The sequence below is a fragment of the Pleurodeles waltl genome, chromosome 6 (genome assembly GCF_031143425.1).
Source record: "Pleurodeles waltl isolate 20211129_DDA chromosome 6, aPleWal1.hap1.20221129, whole genome shotgun sequence".
Taxonomy (NCBI): domain Eukaryota; kingdom Metazoa; phylum Chordata; class Amphibia; order Caudata; family Salamandridae; genus Pleurodeles; species Pleurodeles waltl.
This window is the reverse complement of record NC_090445.1, coordinates 572,437,447-572,462,957: the sequence shown is the minus strand read 5'-3', so window position 1 is coordinate 572,462,957 and position 25,511 is coordinate 572,437,447. Positions and strand designations below refer to the sequence as shown.

Below are 25,511 nucleotides of genomic sequence, written 5' to 3'. Positions count from 1 at the left end.
AACTAATTCTCCTAAAAGGAAAAAATTAGTAGTCTCTCCTGGAGTACTCTGTGTTGCCATGTTTGTTAAAAGGACTGAACCTGCACCACCTTGTACCCAGGACAAAGAACAGGATCCCTAGGGTCATATGGCTGACCTCCTTTTGAAGCTATCAGGACACAAGCTTCAAGACACCTTTTCCTGGAGTCCCCAGCTGACCAGTTCCGACTGGACCTGGCCAGGACTCTGCTGGTGTCCTGACCCCAAGTGCTGTTCCCAAGGACCTGGTAGCCTTCGCTTCTACCACTGCTGAAAGCCTGGTACTTAAAAACATTTTCCGTTTCAAGACCTCTAGAAGACCAGGACAAAACTGCTATGCCCATCCATCCATCCAAGGAGCATTATTGATGGGCTGAAGATTCAGGTTTCTCCTGCTTGGACCTTCTCTGCAAGAGCAATCCGATTCATCGGGACAGTGCAGAGAAGTTATCCAGCTTTGTTGCAGCCTCTTCAGGCTGCAGCCATGCCTCTCTAAAAGATTCTAAGCTCCAACAAAGCGACCAAGTGCAAAAGTTGAATCTTGACCGGGCAAAGGTGACATAAGTATTTTACCAGCAAAAGGATCTCTTTGGGCACAAAATTTAAATTTCTACCTCTCTGAGATTCTCCCACCAAAAGCAACTGCTTTACCAGGATAACATCCAAAGGCCAATGCTACTGAATGGAGCCCTCTGTGGCTACAGCCTGATGCTCTGCCCCGCTGAAAATTGGGTAAAATCTCGGACCAGTTTAAGATTGGTTTCTGTACTGGACCAATGCTCCATCTGGGTCCCCAGATGAAGTCCACAGAATCGTCCAGTTAATTGAGGATGGCTCCTACCTATTTTTTGGTGACATTTTTTAATTTTAAACTGTAAAAAGTCTTGTTTCCTCTTATTGGATTTTTGTTGTTTTGGTGTTTTGAGAGTTACACAATTTTGTCTAATTCAGCTTAGGATTTTTATTGTGTTGTGCCTTGAATTTACTACTGTTTTAGTACTGCCTCATATTTTATAAATTGCCCTAAGTTAAGCCTGTCTGGTCAGTTCCATAGCTGGCAGTATGTTGAGCGCAGATTAATTAAGGGGACTAAAGGGTTCTTCCTGAAAAGAATTGTGATTTTTACTTGAGGTGGGTAGACACTCCCCTCAATTTAAAACCCTATGTCTTAGCCCCCTCAACTTATAACACAATTTCTTACAACCCGCCTGTATTTTAAGACTATTTTACTAGGTCTGAGGGTCCTCCTTCTGTTTTTCCAATGGATAGTTGTTAAAGTCTTAACAGATTATACCATTGTACAGTGGTAGTCTAGCAATGCAAGACTAGTCTCTTGTCAATAACATTTGCCTGGCGGCATCCTGTCTTTGATATAAGAATAATGTGAAGCTGCATATTCTTTGCAAATGACATCATGCCCCATCCGTGCCCATTACAAGTCGAAATATTCTGTGGCCTATCTTTAAAGCCTAGGACTTTCTTCAATTGAATCTGTTCTCAGTGAAAAATAATATAATTTGATTCTCATTTTGGAGAGAGAAGTAGCCCCTTAGTCAGTGCTGTTCTCTAGAATTAAGACTCTCAAAAATATGATGAGGGCAATGCTTTAATGAATCTCAGTCACTGGTCTTTACTTGGGGCCGCATTCCAGTCCATCTTTGTTATTTGGTCCACATGCCATCTCTTATAGGAATGAACGTACCTGAATTCACTTTATTTTCGTTTCCTCTTTCAAAAAGGAGACCATGAGATGTTTTGATTTTCTTGACCCTCATAATCCACATGTATAAAATAGCCTGCCTGTCCTGGGGCTTAACACTCATGTTGGGCTTACTCATGGGCATTGCCCATTTGAACCAATGACCCTTGTCATTGGACTTACAAACCTGCAAGACCGCTTTCTCGCTGGCAGTCTCATCTGCCAGAATTAGCAGAAAGCTCAATTATCTTTTATTCAGTTACCCTATATTGACTTCCACAAGGATAATGTTGTCTTTCAGAAGGTTCCTTTCATATTTCGACAGTTTTAACTTAAATTAAGAAATTATCCTCATTTTTCATACTAAACAACATACTTCTGTGGCTAAAAACGATCTGCTAAATTTATCTTTAGAATGCAAAATAATTATTTGGAAAGGATAAAAGCTTTTATATCCTCTAATAATTTGTTTCTGAAATACTATGTTCTTTTCTTCAGGTAGCAAACCAGGCAAAGCCAATAATGCAAAGCAGACAGTCTCTTCCATTTCTAGATCTTATGTGAACAGAGAAATTCAGGTTTCTTTGAGTCTTCATTCTCATTCTATTAGAGCATAAACACTATTAATAGCCTTCCCAAAAGAATGTCTCTTAGGGCACCTACGTGAGCTTTTCTCAAGGTTCACGCAAAATACGATTGTGTAGCTGCGTCATTTTCAATGTAATTATGATCTTACCACACTCACCACATTATCCATCATCTGCTGCATACTTTGCAGATTTTAAAAACAATGTTGTTGCTAACTTAAACGTAACAAAAGTTATAATTGCTCCACAGAGGTGTAATATTGCCCTAGACAGTTCAAAGAAGTTAAATAACCACATTCAGCTTGTGATTACTGTAATTAGACTTCTAAAGAGATGCCACAATAGCCCAGACAGTGTAAATAACCTTAAGTTATAAACAAAAGGAATGGCCTTTGTCAGTTACAGGTAACAAAAACCTCAAGTACTTAGCCAGTTATTCAAACTGGACAGATAGAAAAATGTCTTCTTTGACTCCTTTGTTCATTTCACTGACCGTACAAATTCATATTCACATCAAGAGCTGGTTCTCAAAGTTTATTTCTCCGGGACAATCTGTCTTTGATTTTGAAGAACCACAAATATGTTACATCATATTTTTTCAGGTCCTGTGTCTTCAATCCTAAATACCCCCTAGCCTAGTGAGACACCAAAATAATTACCACTCAAGTAGGGTGACCAGATTTTGAGGAGCAAAAACCGGGACAGGTCAGACACAAAGAAGGACTAACGATTTTTCACTCACTTTTACTTCTGGCATGTCACTTCTTTGAGTAGCTTTGTGAATGTGTCCCTATACATGTGTGTTTTTTATATATATATATATATATATATATATATATATATATATGTTCGATGGCATGTGTAGCTTCATATACACATGCTGTGCATTATCCTGCCATCTAGTGTTGGGCTCGGAGTGTTACAAGTTGTTTTTCTTCGAAGAAGTCTTTTCGAGGCACGAGACCGAGGGACTCCTCCCTTTCTGCTCCATTGCGCATGGGCGTCGACTCCACCTTAGATTGTTTTCTTTCCGCCATTGGGTTCGGACGTGCTCCTCTTCGCTCCGTATTTCTATTCGGAAAAGTTAGTTAGCTATCGGAAAATTCTATGGTATTGTTCGCGCTCGGTACCGGTTTAGTGTTAGCACATCGACACCGAAGAAAGAAGCGCTCCGGCGGCCCTTCGGGGCTTCCACTCTCCTCCGGGGCTTGGTCGGCCCGACCGCGTCCATCTTCATACCTCATGGACCGGACCCCCATCCGCTTCTGCCCCAACTGCCACGCAAAGTATCCTTATACAGACCAACACTTGGTCTGTAATCTGTGTTTGTCTCCTGAACACAGGGAGGATACTTGCAAGGCCTGTCGGGCATTTCGATCCAAGAAAACACTACGAGATCGAATAGCTTGAAGACTCCAGATGGCGTCGACACCGGCCGAGCACATCGACGTCAAGGAAGAGGAGAGATTCTCCATTCGAGATTCGGACTCGGACGAGTCTGAAAGTGAGCAGCCGAAGACGCAGCAAACTGTGAGTAAACCAGCCCCGGCAAAGACTCACTCAAAGATAATAAAGGCCAAGGGGATGCCACCGCCAACAGGCCATGGCTTAACCCGAAAACACGGTGACCAAACATCGGCACCAAAAAAGGCCTTCCAGCAGCCGAAGGCATTCGACTCCGGTCGAGATACCGGCTCCGAACAAACTCGGCACCGAGAGTTCGGCACCTGAAAGTCAAGAAGGTTTCTTCAGAGCCGAAAAAGACTGTACAAAAAGCTTTGGTGCCGAAACATGCAGCCTCGGAGCCGAAGCCAGGCTCCTATACAGAAGAAACAAGGCCTTTCAACTCAATTACAAGGGCACAGATTTGAACAAGAACTGGGCATGGGAGAGCCAGACCATACCCAGAGGAGGTTGCACATACATAAGGACACGGGGAAAATCTAAACTCTTCCTCCAATAAAGATCAAACGCAAGCTCGCATTCCAGGAAACGGAAATGCAGCCAAAAGCAAAAGTGGCTAAAGCGAAGACACCACCAAGGTTCTCGCCACACCAATCTCCATTACATTCGCCACTTCGGTCCCCGGTAGCAACACCCCCAATGATGCAGTCACCGACACATACGGGGATGACCCAAGATGACCCGGATGCATGGGATTTGTATGATGCACCGGTCTCAGACAATAGTCCCGATTGCTACCCGGCAAGGCCTTTACCACCTGAGGACAGCACTGCATACATGCAGGTGGTTTCAAGGGCAGCTACATTCCATAATGTAGAGATGCATGCAGAGCCCATAGAGGACGACTTTTTGTTTAACACCCTGTCATCTACTCAAGCTTGCCAATGCTGCCAGGCATGTTAAAACACGCCAAACAAGTGTTCCAGGACCCAGTAAAAGGCAGAGCCATCACGCCTAGGGTGGAGAAGAAATATAAACCTCCCCCAACTTACCCTGTGTTTATCCAACAACAATTAACTCTTGATTCTGGGGTAGTGGGAGCAGCCCGAAAAAGGGCAAACTCCCAATCCTCAGGAGACGCACCACCGCCCAACAAGGAAAGACGGAAATTCGATGCAGCAGGCTAGAGGGTGGCAGCACAGGCAGCCAATCAATGGCGGATTGCCAATTCTCAGGCTCTACTGGCTCGATACGACAGGGCACATTGGGATGAAATGCAACATCTCATTCAGCACCTTCCCAAAGAGTACCAGAAATGTGCCCAACAGGTTGTTGAGGAAGGTCAAACTATTTCTAACAACCAAATAAGGTCGGCTATGGACTCAGCAGACACGGCGGCAAGGACAGTGAACACTGCAGTAACCATTCGTAGGCACGCATGGATACGGAGCTCCGGATTTAAGCCAGAAATCCAGCAGGCTGTGCTGAATATGCCGTTCAACCAACAACAATTGTTTGGGCCGGAGGTGGATACGGCAATAGGAAAACTGAAAAAGACACGGACACGTGCAAAGCCATGGGCGCGCTCTACTCCCCACAGAGCAGAGGCACTTTTAGGAAGCCGCACTTTAGAGGGGGGTTTCGTTCCCAAACCACAGAGCCTTCCACCTCACAAGTCAGACCCACATATCAGGGCCAGTATCAGAGAGGAGGTTTTCGAGGACAATATAGGGGTGGACAATTCCCTAAAGCAAGAGGGAAATTCCAGAGCCCAAAAACCCCACAAACCAAACAGTGACTTCAATGTCACAAACCCCCACCACGCAACACCAGTGGGGGGGGAGACTTACTACTACTGGGAACACATAACTACGGACGCATGGGTCCTAGCCATTATCCAACATGGTTATTGCATAGAATTCCTACAATTGCCACCAGATGTGCCTCCAAGAGCACACAACATGTCCAAACAGCACTTAGATCTGTTACAAGTAGAAGTCCAAGCGTTGTTACAAAAAGAAGCAATAGAACTAGTACCCAACCATCAAAAAGGAATAGGTGTTTACTCCCTGTATTTCCTAATTCCAAAAAAGGACAAAACCCTGAGACCCATATTAGACCTCAGAACACTAAGGGGCTCATTCTGAGCCCGGCGGGCAGCGGGAGCCGCCCGCCTGGAGGGAGCCGCCAAATGACCGCACCGGCCATTCAGACATTTCCTCTGGGCCGGCGGGCGCTCTCCAAAAGAGCGCCCGCCGGCCCAGAGGAAATGCCCCTGCAACGAGGACGCCGGCTCAGAATTGAGCCGGCGTAGTTGCAGGGGTGCGACGGGTGCAGTTTGCACCCGTCGCGTATTTCAGTGTCTGCATTGCAGACACTGAAATACACAGTGGGGCCCTCTTACGGGGGCCCGCGGCACCCCCTACCGCCATCCTGTTCCTGGCGGGAGACCCGCCAGGAACAGGATGGCGGTAGGGGGTGTCAGAATCCCCATGGCGGCGGAGCGCGCTCCGCCGCCATGGAGGATTCCCCCGAGCAGCGGGAAGTCGGCGGGAGACCGCCGACTTTCCGCTTCTGACCGCGGCTGAACCGCCGCGGTCAGAATGCTCGTGGGAGCACCGCCAGCCTGTTGGCGGTCAAATCAGATCACTTTCACATGGTAACACTTCAAGACGTGATTCCCTTGCTCAAACAACAGGACTACATGTCAACATTAGATCTCAAGGATGCTTACTTCCACATACTCATACATCCTTCCCACAGGAAATACTTAAGGTTTGTAATCCAAGGTGTGCATTACCAATTCAAAGTGTTACCGTACAGTATAACAACAGCACCAAGAGTATTCACAAAATGCCTTGCGGTAGTAGCTGCTCATTTCTGGAAGCAGCACATGCACGTATTCCCTTACTTAGACGATTGGTTAATAAAAACCAGCACTCCGCAACAGTGTCTTCAACACACAAAATACGTCATAGAAAGCCTTCACAAGCTAGGGTTCTTTTAAACTACCAAAAATCACATCTACAACCGTGTCAAATACAACAATACTTAGGAGCAACAATCAACACACAAAAAGGGATTGCCACTCCAAGTCCACAAAGGGTACAAGCATTCCAAAATGTAATACTAAACATGCACCCAAACCAACACTATCAAGTGAGGTTTGTGATGAAACTTCTAGGCATGATGTCTTCATGCATAGCCATTGTCCCAAATGCAAGACTACACATGCGGCCCTTACAACAGTGCCTAGCAACACAATGGACACAAGCACAGGGTCAACTTCAAGATCTAGTGTTGATAGACAGCCAGGCACACTTCTCGCTTCAGTGGTGGAACCCTATAAATTTAAACCAAGGACGGCCATTCCAAGACCCTGTGCCTCAATACGTGATCACAACAGATGCTTCCATGGTAGGGTGGGGAGCACACCTCAACCAGCACAGCATACAGGGGCAATGGGACGCTCAACAAAGCCAACTTCATATAAATCATCTGGAACTGCTAGCAGTGTTTCTAGCATTGAAAGCATTTCAACCGTTAATAGCCCACAAACACATTCTTGTCAAAACAGACAACATGACAACAATGTATTACCTAAACAAACAGGGAGGGACACACTCATCACAGCTATGTCTCTTAGCACAAAAGATTTGCCTTTGGGCAATTCACAATCACATTCGCCTAATAGCACAGTACATCCCAGGAATTCAAAACCATTTAGCCGACAATCTCAGTCGAGATCACCTACAAACCCACGAATGAGAAATTCATCCCCAGATACTACAAACTTACTTTCAAATCTGGGGAACACCACTAATAGACCTATCCGCAACAAAAGAAAACGCAAAATGCCAAAACTTTGCGTCCAGGTATCCACACCCTCACTCCAAGGGCAATGCGTTATGGATGAGTTGGTCAGGGATATTTGCTTACGCTTTTCCCCATCTCCCACTCCTTTCGTATCTAGTAAACAAATTGGGTCAAAACAAATTCAAACTAATACTAATAGCACCAACTTGGGCTCGCCAGCCATGGTACACAACACTACTAGATCTGTCAGTAGTACCTCATATCAAACTACCAAACAGACAAGATCTGTTAACTCAACACAAACAACAGATCAGACACCCGAATCCAGCATCGCTCAATCTAGCAATCTGGCTCCTGAAGTCTTAGAATTTGGACATTTAGACCTCACACAAGAATGTATGGAAGTCATTAAACAAGCTAGAAAACCTACTACAAGACATTGTTACGCAAATAAAGGGAAAAGTTTTGTTTATTACTGCCATAATAATCAAATTCAACCACTACATGCGTCCGCAAAAAACATTGTAAGCTACTTATTACACTTACAAAAATCAAATCTAGCTTTTTCTTCCATTAAAATACATCTCACAGCAATATCTGCAGATTACACATTCAACATCACTCTTTAGAATCCCAGTCATCAAAGCATTTATGGAGGGTCTAAAGAGAATCATACCCCCAAGAACACCACCAGTTCCCTCATGGAACCTCAATATTGTATTAACACGACTCATGGGTCCACCATTTGAACCCATGCACTCTTGTGAGATGCAATACTTAACCTGGAAAGTAGCCTTCCTAATAGCTATCACATCTCTTAGAAGAGTAAGTGAAATACAAGCATTTACTATACAAGAACCCTTTATACAAATACACAAACATAAAGTGGTTCTACGCACAAATCCAAAATGTTTACCAAAAGTTATATCACCGTTCCACCTAAACCAAACAGTGGAACTCCCAGTCTTTTTTCCACAACCAGACTCAGTAGACGAAAGAGCCTTACATACATTAGACATCAAAAGAGCACTAATGTATTACATTGATAGAACAAAACAATTTTGCAAGACAAAACAATTTGTTTGTAGCCTTCCAAAAACCTCATGCAGGAAATCCAATATCCAAACAAGGCATTGCCAGATGGATAGTGAAATGTATTCAAACCTGCTATCTTAAAGCAAAGAGAGGCCTGCCTATTACCCCAAAGGCACACTCCACTAGAAAGAAAGGCGCCACAATGGCCTTTCTAGGAAATATACCTATGACAGAAATCTGTAAGGCAGCCACATGGTCTACGCCTCATACATTCACAAAACACTACTGTGTAGATGTGTTAACAACACAACAAGCCACAGTAGTGCAGGCAGTATTACGAACATTATTTCAAACAACTTCGACTCCTACAGGCTAAGCCACCGCTTTTGGGGAGTAACTGCTTACTAGTCTATGCACAGCATGTGTATCTGCAGCTACACATGCCATTGAACGGAAAATGTCACTTACCCAGAGTACATGTGTAAGTGGCATGAGAAACTGCAGATTCACATGCACCCTCCCGCCTCCCCGGGAGCCTGTAGCCGTTTAAGTTGATGAAAATTGTATATTATATGTTGATGAAACTTGTAAATTTGTAAATATATATCACTTTTAATCACATTATGTACATACATACTTACTCCATTGCATGGGCACCTTTACTATATACACAACTCCTACATCACCCTCTGCGGGAAAAACAATCTAAGATGGAGTCGACGCCCATGCGCAATGGAGCCGAAAGGGAGGAGTCCCTTAGTCTCGTGACTCGAAAAGACTTCTTTGAAGAAAAACAACTTGTAACACTCCGAGCCCACACTAGATGGCAGGATAATGCACAGCATGTGAATCTGCAGTGTCTCATGCCACAAACAGATGTACACTGGGTAAGTGACATTTTCCATATATATATATATATATATATATATATATATATGCACATTTACAAGACTATACATATAAAATTAGCTATGGCTTGACCTCCCACCCTGCACCCCAACCCGCCCCCACCCACCTCTCTCTGCCCCCCACTCCGTCTCTCTGCTGGGAGCAGACAGGGGACTGTGTTGCCTGACAGTAACAGATAAATTACTTTAATTAATGCATACGCCGTAGGCGTCTGTTGAAGGAGAGCATACCTTGAACTTTTGCTTTCCTAGATAATTTGACCTTTATCCCAAAAACAGGGACATTTGTTTAAAATTAAGAGAAGCGTCGGGACACCGGAACAGTGCTCTAAAAACCTGGACTGTCCTGGGAAATCCGGGACGTCTGGTCATCCTATACTAAAGGTACTGTATTGTTCTGCAAAGCTGTTTTAATAGCAAGGCATGCTACATAATGGCTGCATAATTGGCCTTCCCTTGCCCCATAATTTAGTTAACCCGGCAACATAAATTGGTCTAGTGTCACATCATGCCTATGGTCCTGACTGTTACTGTTTGCAAACATTTCTCTTTGGACACCTCTTAAAAGAAATGCAGTTTTCACCAGGAAGGTGCCTGATACAACCTATGCCTGACGTAACATAGTCTGTCTTCCTCTCTCCCAGAGTTTGAAGCTGTATATCCTTTTGGCAATACAATTGTCTAAAGATAACCATGTAAACGTTTTTTGTGTAAAATATCTCAAAAATATAACTTTTTCCGGATACTTTGGGTCATGCAGCAGCATTCTCAGTCCTCTAACAGGGTCAAAGGGAAGATCGGGGATCACAGTGCAAACAATCCTAACAGCAGGAAGCTAAGACTTTAAAGGGAGCCACAGTGATTGTATACCAGAGTGAGGGTATGTGCACCCATATTTTACTCAAATACCTTGTAGATAGTCCCTTTGGCTGTAGAAAAAAGACAAATATCAGACTGACAGAGATGTTACTCACAGGTGCACAGACTGCGTGTACAGTGTTCATCTCCATTAGAAAATGTTTTCCTTACTGATCTTAAAAGATCATGAGACATCAGCATCTAGCAGAAAACAAACAATTCCCACTTACATCTGTATACGTCAAACCACAAAGATGCCTCAAGATCTTAGTGGATCATTGGAATTCCCTCCTTACAGTTTTGGGAATTTCCATTCCTTCCTCACTTTCCTTCGAGCTCTCTAACAAGACTTTTTGTGGTGTCTTCCTATTTGGATATGACAGGGTTCTGGCTGTGCTCCTTTAACTCCTAGTGCTGTGAGACCTAGTGTATGAGCACTTTTTCTGAAATGCTGAATAATATTAACTTTGACATTTACATTCGAATCAAAGGGAATCCAATATATGCCCCTTGATGTTTGTGTGAGACCAGCTGAGAAAAGCTCATGGCAAGCACGACTGATAGAAAATAATGGGGTATTTCATCATTCAGCTCATAGATTCTCAAAATTAGATCATCAAAATAGAGCAGCAGCACATTTTTGTATGGTTGATACAACAGTGTTGTGAATCGTAGGTGGCTTTGTGCCTCATTTGTGATGCTATACTAGTTTTGCATTGAGATGGTTTTTAGCGAGCTGTTTAGATAAATTGTACGGCGTTAAACCATTGTTGGTAACTGGTAAATGGTACTAATGACATACGTAAATTGCTCTCCATCTGTTGTGAATGTGATGCTCCACTGCTGGCAGTTGCATGTTATTTGCGTTACAAAGCAAAATTTCATTAAAAATATTTTTTTCAAAAACTGAGTAGATGAATTCTTCCTAGCCATGTGCAGCCCTTTTAAGTCGTTGTGAAATGAGTCTGTATCCAACTACTAAATGGCACGATTATGCAAAGAATATGAATCTAGTACAAAGACTCATCTTATAGGTAGATTTTTATTTTATGTTCCTATGTGGTGATTTGGATATTTTTCATCAAAAGCCTTTCTTCTGTTACTAAGTGCCCCTCCCCCTGACTTAGCTATGGCTGCTTATATTACTTGAGACTTGCTTTCCATTCTGAAATCTGAGGTGTAATGTGTGAAAGAGGACCTAAAAGCAACTGAATCATAGTTGTCAAGATACAGTTAGTGGTCCTGATTTAAGATACCTCAAGTTTACCATCAGTTAATAACAGCACTGCCTAGGAAAGAAGAATATCACTATTTCTGCAGGTGACAAATTATTCCTTCGTTCACAGAACATTCTGTTTGATGGCATGTGTGGCTTTAGATACGTATGCTTTGCATAAGTCTGCCACTTGGGTCCGCTTGTTACAAGTTGTTTTTGTTTGAAGAATCTTTTCAAGTCACAGGATCGAGTGACTCCTCCTCTTGGTGATACTGCACATGGGCATTGAGACCTTTGTTAGATTGTGTTCTCTCCCCCCACTGGGTTCGGACGTGTGTTCCTCTCGCTCCAGTTTTTCCTCTGCTCGGTCTACTCTGAACTGTTCTCTTCCGTGTTTCTTTCAGGGATTGTATTGTACTCTGGGTTTCTTTAGTTTGCACGGTCAGTCTGAATTTCTGCTCTGGTAGCTGGCTCACCGCCCTTCAGGGCGTCTCGGGCCTACCTCCTCTAAATGGGATTTGACTATGTATGGCTAATGAAGCGTACTCCATTTCAGTTTTGTCCTCGATGCCACGCTAAATTGCCACATCCCAACCAACATCTGTTGTGTAATTTGTGTCTCTCCCTGAACCACATTGAACACTCTTGCAATGCCTGACGTTCCTTTCGATCCAAGAAGCTGCTTCGGGACCAAAGAGCTTGTCGATTGGAGATGGCGTCCAAGCACCAGATGATGCGCCAGAATGTGCAGGAGGAGCCAGAACAGGATGAGGCCTTCTCCATCAAAGAGCTGGATGTACAATCCAACATTGAGAGCTATCGGGTCACCTTTGCGCAATCTTTAAGTGGAACATCCTCTACTCCCTAGCCAAAGACATTAAAAAAGCCCCAGAAGCAGGTCGCAGGACCACCACTGCCATCAGGCCATGGTCGGATCCAAAAATCTTCTTCAGATGCCCTCCCTTCCGGCCCGGCGCCGAAAATAGCCAAGACCAAGATGTCTTCGGCATCGACCTTCCGCTCAGCAGCATCACATACTACTTTGGGGTTGAGCACAGCCATCGACCTGAGCACTTCAGCACTGAGCAGAAAAGCTTCCACATAAGCTTCAGAGCTGACAGCTTCACACTGACAGAAGACTTTGGTACCGAACATTTTGGAAACAAGACTATGCCTCATAAAGACTCTAGTCATTCTCTAGATACAACTTCACCCTATGAAGCAGATTTTAGAGATTATGGGTGCTTGTCAGCACCAGCTTCATATTCAGAAAGGAACAGGGAGAATTATGGGTCCCCCTTCCTTCCAGTTAAAAGAAAATTCACCTTTGAGGAGGTTTTGGACACTGCATCTCCCACAAAGAAGGCCTCCTCCAACACCTTCTCAACCACAGTTTTCACCAAAGTTCACCAGCACCACCAGAGGATGATTTGGGTGACACCACAGGAGCTAGATCCACGGGATTCAAATGACCCAGATCTTATCTTTCCAAATGACCCAGATCTATACCCTTCATCACCATCACCATCACCATCTGTAGACATAACATCTTATCAGCAGGTGATAGCAAGGGCAGCGGCATTCCACAATGTCCAGTTATACACTGACTCTATTGAAGAGGATTTTCTCTTTGACACCCTTACTACAACACACAAAGAAAGTCAATTCCTCCCCAAGCTGCCCGGCATGCTCAGTTATCCTAATTACATCTTTAACAAACCCGCGAGGTCCCAGGTTTTCACCCCTAGGGTAGATATAAAATACAAAGTAACACCTTCAGACCCTCTGTTTAAACCGCCTCAAATCCCTCCACACCAAAATGTGCTAATAGTCAATGTACAGGAGATTTGCCCCGCCTAACCAAAAAAGCAGGATAATAGATGCAGTGGGGAAAAGAGTAGCAGCACAAGCAGCCAATCATTGGTGCATCACTAGTTTGCAAGCACTATTAGCATGGTACGACAGGGCTCACTTCCACTCCACCAAACGTTCCCCCTCGCACTCACAAATGCTCACAAGAACACCTTACTCTTCTCAAAGAAAAAGTACAATCTCTTCTTCTCAAAAAGGCTATAGAAACAGTCACCTTCTCACAACATGTATTAGGAGTATATTCCCTATACTTCCCTATACCAAAGAAGGACGGGTCACTCAGGCCAATGCTAGATCTCAGATCATTAAATCTCTACATTCTCTCAGAACATTTCCATATGGTGACTCTCCAAGACGTCATTCCACTGTTACAGAAAGGCGATTTTATGACTGCATTAGATCTAAATGACACTTACTTTCACATTCCCATTCACCCAGCACATCTCAACTATTACAGATTTGTAATTGTGAGAAAACATTATCAGATCAAGGTGTCACAACCGCTCCCATGGTCTTCATAAAGTGTCTAGCAGTAGTTACTGCATATGTCAGACACCAACACATTCAGGTATTCCCTTATTTGGACGATTGGCTCATCAAAGCCAGTACGTTACAACACTGTCAACGTCACACTCAGCTGTCAGTGGATTTTCTTCACACTCTGGGATTCACAATCAACTTTCTCAAATCCCATCTGCAACATTTGCAGATACAGCCTTATCTAGGAGCAGTGCTCAGTGTGCAGATAGCGTTAGCATATCTAAGTCCAGCTCGGATTGAAACTTTGCAAACTTTAATTTCCCAGTTACAGGAAGACCACACTTACCCAGTGAAGACAGTGATGCAGTTAATAGGAAGGATGGTGTCTTGCATTGCCATCGTACCCCATGCCAGACTGCACATGTGTCCCCTACAGCAGTGTCAGTCTCACCAGTGGTCTCAGTCACAGGGTCATCTTGAAGATCTAGTGTTGTTGGATTGGCAGGCTCAACACTCTCTGCAGTGGTGGAATTCCACCAACCTCTCCAAGGGGTGCCCTTCCTGCTGTCTGTACCTGAAATCACTCTGACTACAAATGCATCATAGACAGGTTGGGGAACTCACCACAACAAGCTCACAGTACAAGGTCTATGGGATCCCATTCAGCAAACTTCACATATCAATTTCCTAAAACTCAAGGCTTTTCTTCCACAACTCTCACACAAAATGGTTCTAATCCGTACAGACATGACAACCATGTATTAGCTTCAAAAACAGAGGAGCGGGGGCACGTTCGCCTCAGTTGTCACATCTTGCTCCGACAATTTGGAAATGGGCTTGTCAATACCACATTCACTTAGTGGTAGAGTATCTCCTAGGCATGGACAACCAAATTGCAGACCTACTCAGCAGGATGCTGTAACAAGTCCACGAATGGGAACACCACCCAAAAGTCCTTCAACACTACTTCCTAAAGTGGTGAACACCTCAAATAGACTTCTTTGCCACTGCAGAAAATACAGTATGCCAAAGCTTTGTGTCCAGATACCCACACCCTCAGTCCAAGGGCAATGCTCTATGGATGAATTGATCCGGGATATTTTCTTACGCTTTTACGCCTCTCCCACTCAGTCTATCTCTAGTTCACAAATAGAGGAAAACCTCTCTCACAATGATCCTAGTAGCTCCCACATGGGGACGTCAGGCTTGGTTCACATCACTTATGGATCTATTACTAGTTCCACCCGAGAAGCTCCCCAACAGGCTGGACCTTATCACTCAGAATAAAGGACAGATAAGGCATCCAGACCCAGATCGCTCAACCTTGTGACATGGCTCTTGAAGTCATAGAGTTTGGTTACTTAAAACTACTGCCAGAATGTATGGACATTCTAAGAGAATCATGTGAACCTACAACCAGACAGTATTATGCTGCTAAATGGAAACGTTTTGTATGCTACTCTCAACCTCAACACATTGACCCACTCAAAACCTTGGTGCAAGACATTGTTTGTTATTTGCTACATTTGCAGAAAGCACACTTAGAATATTTGTCTATTTGTCTTCATTTAGCAGCTATATTTGCTTATTTCCAAAACAGACAATACATCTCTTTATTCAGAATCCCAGTTATTAAAGTTTTCATGGAAGGTCTCAAAACAATCATTCCACCCAGGGTACCTCCAGTACCATCCTGGAACCTTAATGTTGTTCTTACTGGGCTCATGGGTCCATCTTTTGAGCCAATGCATGCATGCCCTTTACAGTTCCTTTCATAGAAAGTGGCTTTCTTAGTAGCTATCACTTCCCTAAGACGTGTAAGTTAACTCCAGGCTCTAACTTTAGAAGAACAATTCTTCCAAATACAGAGGTATAGAGTACTTCTCCGAACAAATCCTGAACTCCTTCCAAAAATAATTTCACAATTCCATATCAACAGATCAATTGAATTACCCGTTTTCTTTCCGCAACCAGACTCGGTTGCAGAAAGAGCTCTTCACACACTAGATGTTAAAAGGGCTTGCATGTATTATATTGATAGAACCAAACAGATTAGGAAATCGAAACAGCTTTTTGTTTCTTTTTCAGTACCTCATAAAGAGAATTCAATATCACAAAATGGGATAGTCAGATGGATAATCAAATATATTCAAACTTCCTATGCTAAAGCCAAATGGCAGGTACCTGTTACCCCCAGGGCACACTCCACAACAAATAAGGGTGCTGTTACGGCTTTTCTAGGTAATATCCCCATAGCAGATGCATATAAAGCTGCTACTTGGCCTACACCACATACATTTACTAAACACTATTGTGTAGATTAGCACGCCAACAAGTCAGTGTTGGCCAGGCGCAGTGCTCAGAACACTTTTTCAGTCAACTCCCACTCCCACGGGCTAGCCAATGCTTACATGGAGGACTGCTTTACAGTCTATGCAAAGCATGTGTATCTACAGCCACACATGCCATTGAATGGAAAATGTTACTTACCCAATAGACATCTGTTCGTGGCATGTAGTGCTGTAGATTCACATGTGCCCACCGTCCTCCTCACCCATCTGTAGTTGTTGAAGTTACATTAACATATAAATATTGTACAAAGGTAAATACATTGCATTGCCATCTCTTTTTCTTTACTCTCTATACACTCCTTACCTCAACCGCCTGAGGAAAAACAATCCAACAAAGGACTCGATGCCCATGTACAGAATCACCAAGAGGAGGAGTCACTTGATCCCGTGAGTTGAAAAGATTCTTTGAACAAAAACAACTTGTAACTCTCTGGATCCAACACTAGAGGGCAGAGTTATGCAAAGCATGTGAATCTACAGCACTACATGCCACAAACAGAGGTCTACTTTGTAAATAACATTTTCCTTATTAGATTTGTGGTATCCTGGTGTGAGTGGCTTTGAAAGTGTTACTTTTGTGTCTGGTTATTCAACCTTATTGAACTCCATTCTGTAGCTCCTGTGCGGGTATTATGCCGAAAAAGATAATTTAGATTGTTTTCTTATGTATTCTACTGCAGCTGTGGATCTGTTGGAAAAGATGCTGGTTCTTGACACTGATAAGAGGATCACTGCAACTGAGGCCCTGGCCCACCCTTATTTTGCTCAGTATCATGATCCAGATGATGAGCCTGTGGCAGATCCCTATGACCAGTCCTTCGAAAGCAAAGAGCTGGAGATTGAGGAATGGAAAAGTGAGTAACTGGAACTTCGGAATGGAGAGTAGCATGAGTCTCTAACTTATCTCTGTTTTTCTGAATAATTTTTATTGGCATTTCAACATCATACATTGTTACAGGAGATACAACCCTTATACCCAGCATAGGGTTTTCAGTTACTCCCACAATCCAGCAATATAAACGATCAAAAGTAGGCAGACGTTGCAGTTATGGTCCAGAAACTGGCATTCCATTTCGCTGAAGACTACAGAGTGCATCAAAGCATTACAAAAACTGGCAATTCTTTGAGAAATTACTTCCCCTATTCCTACTCACCCCACCCGCGCATTGATCTAGTACCATCGAGTGTATCACATCATCTCTATGTGGTAATGTCAGGATGTTAGGGAGTAATAGTGGACCCCAAATCAGCACCTCCAAATGTCTCCGTCAGGAGGGACGTCTCACAATTTGGTTCCTCATCAAACCAATGAACAGGTTGCAAGTGGGATGCAAAATAGTACATCTCCATGCACCCCCTGTCCTACTCCAATTTGAGTATTGCCAGACCGACCCGGCGTCTTTTCCCATCCCATAGTTATTCTAGCAGGAGGCGGTTTAGTTCCTGGAAAACACTTTGAGGTATTTCGTACATAATGCCCTGCAATACATACAAACAGTGAGGAAGTACCACCACTTTAATCAGAGCTATTTTCCCCATCAGGAGGAATATCAGGGTGTTTCAAAATTTGATGGATGGGTGGAGGGTTGAGAGCATAATAAGCATGTGGCATTGCTGGACCCCATGTGCTATGTACATACCGAGATAGCGCGAGTTATCCGTTCTCCACAGAAGACCCGTCACAGGAAGCCACACTGGCTCTCTAATCTTTAAATGCCCCACTGGGAATCTGTGACTTCTCTTAATATTTGGTGGTGAAAACAAGAACATGCACATAGCCTATCTTTCATATTGGTTGTCCGTTGCCAGTGTAGGGAATGGGATAGGCTTGTGAGGGAAGTAGAGCGGCAGAAGGCAAGGGGGAGTGGGGTGTTGAGGGTATGAGAACTGTTACTCGCTAAGCACTTCTCAGAATGTAAAAGTCGGCATTTATGAGTTTTGTCTGCTGTTTTATTAATTCCTAGAGTGGAGAAGGGTTTGACCAAGATAACCTGTGCCCATTAATTGCTTCCTTAAGTCAAAATTTAGGGTAACCTTAACATTCCTAAAGTGGTGGACATCTCAGTTACCATTTAACTGTCCAGATGGAAATGAGGAGCTTGGCTGATTGATCGCTTTCTACAGTGAAGAACTGGAGAAGCACTGCCTTCACATGAGTTCCCAGAGTGAAGAATATGAGGGAACAAGAAGCTACTCCTTGCTGTCAAGGACCAAGCATCTGGATTCTTGTTGACTCATGCTGTGGAGGTGTAGGCTTGCAGTTTTGGTCAGTCAGCTCCTTTTGGGTCTGGGACTTGTTTATATACCTTGACCTCCACGTTTAATGGCTTATCATAGCTAAGAAATAATGGAAATACTGGTGTACACATTCCCAGTGGTGTAGATTCGTAAGCTCAAGCATTTTCTTCACATTTTGTGTTTGCTTGTATCTAGAGAGCCTCCATTCTCTCACCACTTCCTGAGTGGGCAAAAGAGGTAACCAGGAAAGCATGTTCTTCCTCAGCTTCTTCCCAGCATGGTGGCAAAAAGATGGATTAGCAAAGCCCCCCTTAACAATTTCTATCGGGGGCGATGGCAGGTGATAGAAAGCTAGAAGGGATCTGTTTGCAAGTAAGTGTTGCGGGGACTAAAACCCACCTGTGTATCACGATCTACACCATGGCTCTCAAGGCAGTATCCTACAGTGCTAGGTGTCACTGTTAGTATAGTCACAAAACAGGCATTTGTGCTGATTGGTCAACATTGGTATCTGAAAATGCTTCCATTGGTATCTGAGCGTGCTTCCATTGTTCATTGCATATTGGCAGCTAGTGTAAAGCATTCTGAATTCTGGCCTCTGTGTGATGATACCATTAACAAAAACTGAGAAATATATAGGAGTCAATCAATGACCGACGCCTTCCCTTTTCAGATGATCTCGGAAAGGTCTGAGATGCCACCTCACAGTTTCACTTTGTTTGTCCCTTCATTAGAAGGGCGTCCCACAGTGAGATACCCTCCAGCTAGTGGGGTGGTCTGGAAATGCCGCCAAGCGGAGAAAATATGGCGATAAGAACCCTCTACAACCAACTTCTCCACCCTCAAAGCCACCATTCGCACCCATCACCAACTCATACGCACCGCCAAAAGAGATCACTACAAGACACGCCTTGACAACAACTCTCAAAACAGCAAAGAACTCTTCACCATCATTAATGAACTAGAGAAACCCAAACCCAGCAACATAGACCCCTCACACACACAGCCCCTATGTGACGCCCTCTCCAACCACTTCCACCACAAAATCCTGGACATCCACAACAGCTTCATACCACACACACCCACCACACACACCCCTCACTCACCCAACTCAACCCCCACTCATGACCCCCCCACCACACTCATCTCCTGGGCCCCCACCATACACAAAGAAACCGCAAAAACCATGATCTCCATCAACTCCGGATCCCCCTCTGACCCCTGCCCACATTGCATCTACGACAAAGCCAGCCCAACCATCGCCCCCATACTCCTTGACATAATCAACTCCTCTTTCGACTTCGCCACCTACCCAGACCCCTGTAAGCATGCGGAAATGACCGCTCTCCTAAAAAAAAAAACAAAGCCGACCCGGAGACCCTCTCCAACTATCGCCCCATCTCCCTCCTCCCTTTCCCCGCCAAGGTTGCCGAGAAATTAGTCAACGCCCGCCTATCCCACTTCCTCGAAGAAAACAACACTCTTGACCCCTCACAAACCGGGTTCAGCAAGAACCACAGCACGGAAACCGCCCTCATCGCATGCACTGACGACATCAGGCGAGCCCGTCGCACTCATCCTCCTAGACCTTTCTGCAGCCTTTGACACTGTCTGCCACCACACACTCCGCAGATGCCTCCACAACATAGGAATTCGCCACAAAGCCTTAGACTGGCTCACCTCCTTCCTCACCGACCGGACCCAGAGAGTCCGCCTTCCACCTTTCCACTCCACCGCTACCAAGATCATCTGAGGAGTCCCCCAAGGATCCTCCTTCAGCCCCACACTCTTCAACATTTACATGATCCCCCTAGCCAACATCCTCCGATCACACGGAATCACTATCCTCTCCTACGCAGATGACACCCAACTCATCCTCTCCCTCACCCGCAACCCCACCACCGCCAAAACCAACCTACATGGTGCTCTCCTCGACACCGCCAACTGGATGACAACTAACCACCTCAAGCTTAACTCCAACAAAACCGAGATCATCACCTTTGGCCCCAACAAAACTATATGGGACGACTCCTGGTGGCCCACCGTCCTAGGCCCAGCACCCACCCCCGCAAACCACGCACGCAACCTCTGCATCATCCTGGACCCCTCCCTCTCCATGACACAGCAAATCAATGCTCTAACCTCCTCCTGCTTCCATACACTCCGCACTCTAAACAATCCTTCAAATGGATTCCCCCAGAAACCAGGAAGACAGTCACCCATGCACTCATCAGCAGCAGACTAGACTACAGCAACGCCCTCTACGCCAGCACCACACTCAAACTCAAAAGCAAACTCCAGAGAATCCAGAACACAGCTGCACGCCTTGTCCTTGGCCTCCCCCGCCATGAACGAATCTCACCACACCTCAAATCCCTTCACTGGCTCCCCATAGACAAGAGAATCACATTCAAGATCCTCATCCACGCACACAAATTCCTCCACAACACCGGCCCAACCTACCACAACGACAAAGTGAACTTCCACACTCCCACCTGCAACCTCCGATCAGCCGACCTCGCCCTAGCCACAGTCCCCCGCATCCAACGCACCACCACATGAGGCAGGTCCTTTTCCTACCTCGCCCCCAAAACCTGGAACTCCCTCCCCACCAACCTCCGCAAAACTAAAGACCTCCTGCTCTTCAGAAAGAACCTCAAGACATGTTTGTTCGAACAGTGACCCTCCTTGCCCCCACCCACCCCGCTTTGACCCTCCACCCCAAGAGCCTTGAGACCCTCACGGGTGAGTAGCGCGCTCTATAATTTTTTTTGATTGATTGATTGATTGGAACGTCTCTTCTCTTTTGGAAGCTGTAACTGATATGCATCCTCTACCATAGGGTCTCACAGTGAGACGCGTTTTTTCAACAGTAAGGGCCTCGGCATCAGGGCAGTATGATTGTGTCTCCTTTGGAAGAGAGCTGCACCTTAGTGCACCCTTAAATCTGGAAAGAGCGCCACGTAAACTGCTCTAACAGTCATGTGCCACAAGATTCTGTGAAAATAGCTTTTGTTGTCTTACAATGCACGTATTAGAATACCTTGTTTTTTCAATTTTATTACCCACTCTTTCGTTTTTGCTGTCTTCCCCTTGCTTTCTCAGATGTTCGACATATTTGTTTATCCATTTACTAACTTCTTCACCTGACTGTTGCAGGTCTGACCTACGACGAGGTGGTGAGTTTTGTGCCTCCGCCGCTGGACTCTGAAGAGATGGAGTCCTGAAAATTAAGTTAGACTGTGTCCGATTCCACTGTGAGGGAGAGCTCTTTGCCCCGGGACTCCCACCGTTTAAGTGCCTCTCGTCTCACCCATTCTCCTTGGTGGCAGGGTTGGGTCGTCTTTCGTGATATTGGGGGGAGGGGTGACAGAGTTATTTATAGAGTGACTATATGTATGCCTGCTGCATGCACGCCTCTGATCTGTATACGAACTGTGCCGAGCAGCCTGTTCCTGGCGAGCATCTTGTATATACATACACCCGGTCACGACTGCCACTCGGAACCTTTAAATGGTGTGCAAAACGGACAATCTGAGTTTGTGAACCCTGCTTTAGGAATGTGCCTTTGATCTGAGTGCTATCGGACTTTTGATAAACGACGAGGGATTTACACGCGAGTGAGCGGCTCTTCCTGGGGGCTTGGAGAAGGGTTGTTTTGCTTTTTCGTTTTAATTAAGTGCTTGGTGGGGAGTGCAGACGTTCTCTTCCAGGTGAATCAGGGCTCTGGCAGAGGAAAGGTATAATTTATATTGGGATCTGTTGAAGTTATCTTGCCAATTTATGAAATTGAAACGTGTTCTCTTTTACGTGTGGGGGTGGATTCACGTTAACAGTATTACTCCTGTTCTCGCAACATTCGTATGTTGAGATGCTTCTGGGTGTGAAGTTTATTCAACAATCTCATCCTTACCTCTCCTGGTAACGCACACCTACACGGCTAATATTGCATCCAGTTCCGTGCAGTTGCATACACTTTTTCTAAAGCTCACATGCTCATCCTGTCTGGTCAAGGTTGCCTCTATCTTTCAGGTGGGCGTTTTCCCTTTTTTGTAGGAGAGGTTTGGTCACAGGATTCCATTCCCTGATTGTTGGAACTATACACAGTTTCTTATGCTCTTCGCCACACATGCCTGACACTCCTCATACTGTGGATTCTCTCGTCTACTTGATTGCTGTGTTTGTTGAATTAGTCAAACCCCACTCTAGGCACTTCCAAACAGTGAATGTGATAAAATCTTAATTTTTTTATGTGGTGATTAGTGCTACACTTGGAGGATCAAAATATTCTTTGATGGTCTGACAGCATATTGTTCATGTGGTCTCAGTATGGTTCATATGTGGGAATTCCCTAGTGACTCTTTTGGGATAAGGTCATGTATAGTAGCTGTGTATGGAAATCATCTTCTATTAGTTCAGTTCACTTATTACTTTCTAGTCGGCATCCGTGATAGACGGTTAACAATATAATTAAAATTTAGGCCAAAATCCTAATGGAAAAAATGCAAATGCTGGCCTCGTAAAGCAAAAGAATAAGGTAAAATTAATAAAGGCTAAAAATGTAGAGGTAAATGCAGGAGCCAGAGCCAAGCGGAAGAAATGCTACTTGAGTTTCTAGCATGTAAGGGAATAGAACAATGATTTGGAGAGTTAGAGAAGCAAAGTTGTGGCCCATGCATATTTTGAACATGGCTACTTCAGATGCCATGAGGAACAGGGTCAGGTCCATGTCACAAAGAGGTGGAACAGAGGCCCAAGAATCAGAAGACGAAAGGCAGAAAATGCCCAGACAATGCAGTGAAAAAATGAATAATGCTAAAGTCATATGAAAAACCTCCTGGGTCATGAAAGTATGAAAAATGCATTGTTGAGTTAAAAAGGACGTTTGGCTTAAAACCAAAGGTAAGCAGTAATGATTGACATGATCATAGGAGAAGGAGAATTGGAATAAACTACAGAAATCAAAACATAGGAAAAGCAATACCAAGGCTCAGTGAAAGAAGAAAAACAGATTACAAAATAAGAAGCTGACTTTGGAAACTAATGAATGTAGGTGCCGGAGAAGAAACGGAACTGTTGCATGACACAGGAGGAGAAACAGAAAGGGAGCGTAATATGTAGGAAATGGGGAAAAAACAAACCAGGTCTGGCAATTCAGAACATATGCCATACTGAAGCTGGAAACCACAGAATAAACCGAAGGGGACTCTAAAGGAAAACCGAACAAGGGCGCGTAATCATAGGAGTAGGTCTAATTAGGGAATACATAGCATGTAGGAAGAGGAAACCTGAGAGCACAATATAGGAGGAGAGTTTGGTATGTAGTCAATAGAAGAGGAGGATAAACCAACTCAGGCTTTAAAGGTAGAAGGCCCAAATAAAATAATCGACCACAGCATATGAAAAGAAGCCGAACCACAGTTAGGCATGTAAACTACCAACATTGTCACTTGACCAACGATTTTTAGGGGGGTTTGGAGGAAAGAGGAAAACAGCTGATCCTGGGTATCATCTCACATGAACATATGTTGTCTAGAAACTCTAAAAAAAAAAAAAAAGAAAAACAGCAAATTAATTTTGTCAAATTGAGGAAGCCAGGAGGTTCCTTTACTGTCCAACAGCTCATTTTTCTCTATAAATCTATTTATGAATATGTTGGTTTCTATGAAGTGTCTTTGGTGTTTTTGTGAAATTGTGCTTGAATTAAAGTGTGATTTGGGAGAGGGAAAGGGATATGTCATGGGGCACTGCTGTGTTTTTCTAATATTTCACAAGAGTGAAAACCCTTGAAGACCCAGTCTTCCCATGAGCAAGGATTGTGAAGGATCAGACATGGCAAGGATAATCTTAACTTCGGAAAGAGAGAACGGTTGTCATTGATTGGAAAGGTTATGATATGTAATCAGTAAGCCACACAATCACCGTCAGGTCTCACATACATCACAGCAGGTAAAGCACTTCCCTGTATCGCTAGAATAAATTTTGTATTTACAATTTGTACAGCAGCCCATGATATCAATGATTTACACTTGCTGCCACTCCCTTATTCAGGTTAAGCTGCATCCAGCACTCGGTGTCATATTTCTACCAAAAAAAGAATACAATGGAATACGAAGACGAGAAAACATTAAACAACAAACATTTCTACATTTTAAGTTTGCTCCATGATATTTTCCAAGTGAATTTGTACTATGAAATCAATTTGAGTTCCTATTATTTTCTGCATTTAAACCATAGGAGAAGAAGCCTAGTCTGTGAAAGAAGTGTAAACCAGCCAATAGGTGCAGCTGGATGGAAAAGAGCACATGAAAGAAGTGTGGTCTGTCATTGTGAAAGCCTTGTATAACAAGAATCATCAGGGAAAGTCGACCAGGTTACAGAGAGTTTTGTGAAGAGAGACTGAGTTCTTGATCTAGCACTAAACTAGTCCAGCTATAAAACAAAAATGTGTACTTGAATGACTTCAGATTGTTACACTTGAAGCTGTTCCTGAAAAGATTACCTTCTCAAAATTGGGTAAGTACCAATCCATGAACGAGTCCATCAGGAGAGTATGCGATTTAGCTAGCTTTCAGTGCACATAATTGTTTCTATGTGTTTTCATGGCTGTGAAGAATGTTCTTTCAAACCAGCACCCTATAAGAAGCTTAAATTACCAGAAGTATATTTTTAAAGGCTCACATTGGCCATTATAGAAAAACAAATAAATGAAAACAATATTTGCAATGTACAAAATCAAGGGAAGAGAAATATGTTGGTGTGGGATAACCTGATGGAAGTTAATGTTTCAAAAAAGCTTTGCATGTGATTGTAAGTATTCATTTTTTCCTATGTGCTTCTAGGAAGGTCATGCAGGGTCCTTGGCTTCTGTGTGTGCTTGGGCAGTGATTCAGATTGTTCCTCCCACCACCATCATCTTCTTCTCTAACTTGCACTCGCTCATCTTCCACAGAGTAGATGAAGTCAGAGATTGCTAGAACCTGGATATGTGTTGCTTCTTCCACGTTTCCTTAGAGGACTGTAGGTCTT

General features: G+C 44.0%; 1 protein-coding gene across 3 annotated transcripts in view; it reads left to right on the top strand.

The window, feature by feature from the left end:
• The window catches only part of MAPK14 (mitogen-activated protein kinase 14), a 349,835-nt gene extending 325,353 nt beyond the window's left edge, over window positions 1–24,482 (top strand). For 2 of the 3 annotated variants that reach the window (XR_011204863.1, XM_069238759.1), the window contains 2 exons: window positions 16,925–17,098; window positions 21,642–24,046. Coding sequence is in view for 2 of the 3 variants with exons in the window: in XM_069238759.1 (XP_069094860.1) it covers window positions 16,925–17,098; window positions 21,642–21,709 (242 nt within the window). In the remaining variant the exon portion in view is untranslated. Of the gene's footprint in view, window positions 1–16,924; window positions 17,099–21,641 lie in introns of all 3 variants that reach the window. The other variant, XM_069238758.1, reaches the window with a different exon arrangement.
• The last annotated feature ends 1,029 nt before the right edge of the window (window positions 24,483–25,511 follow it).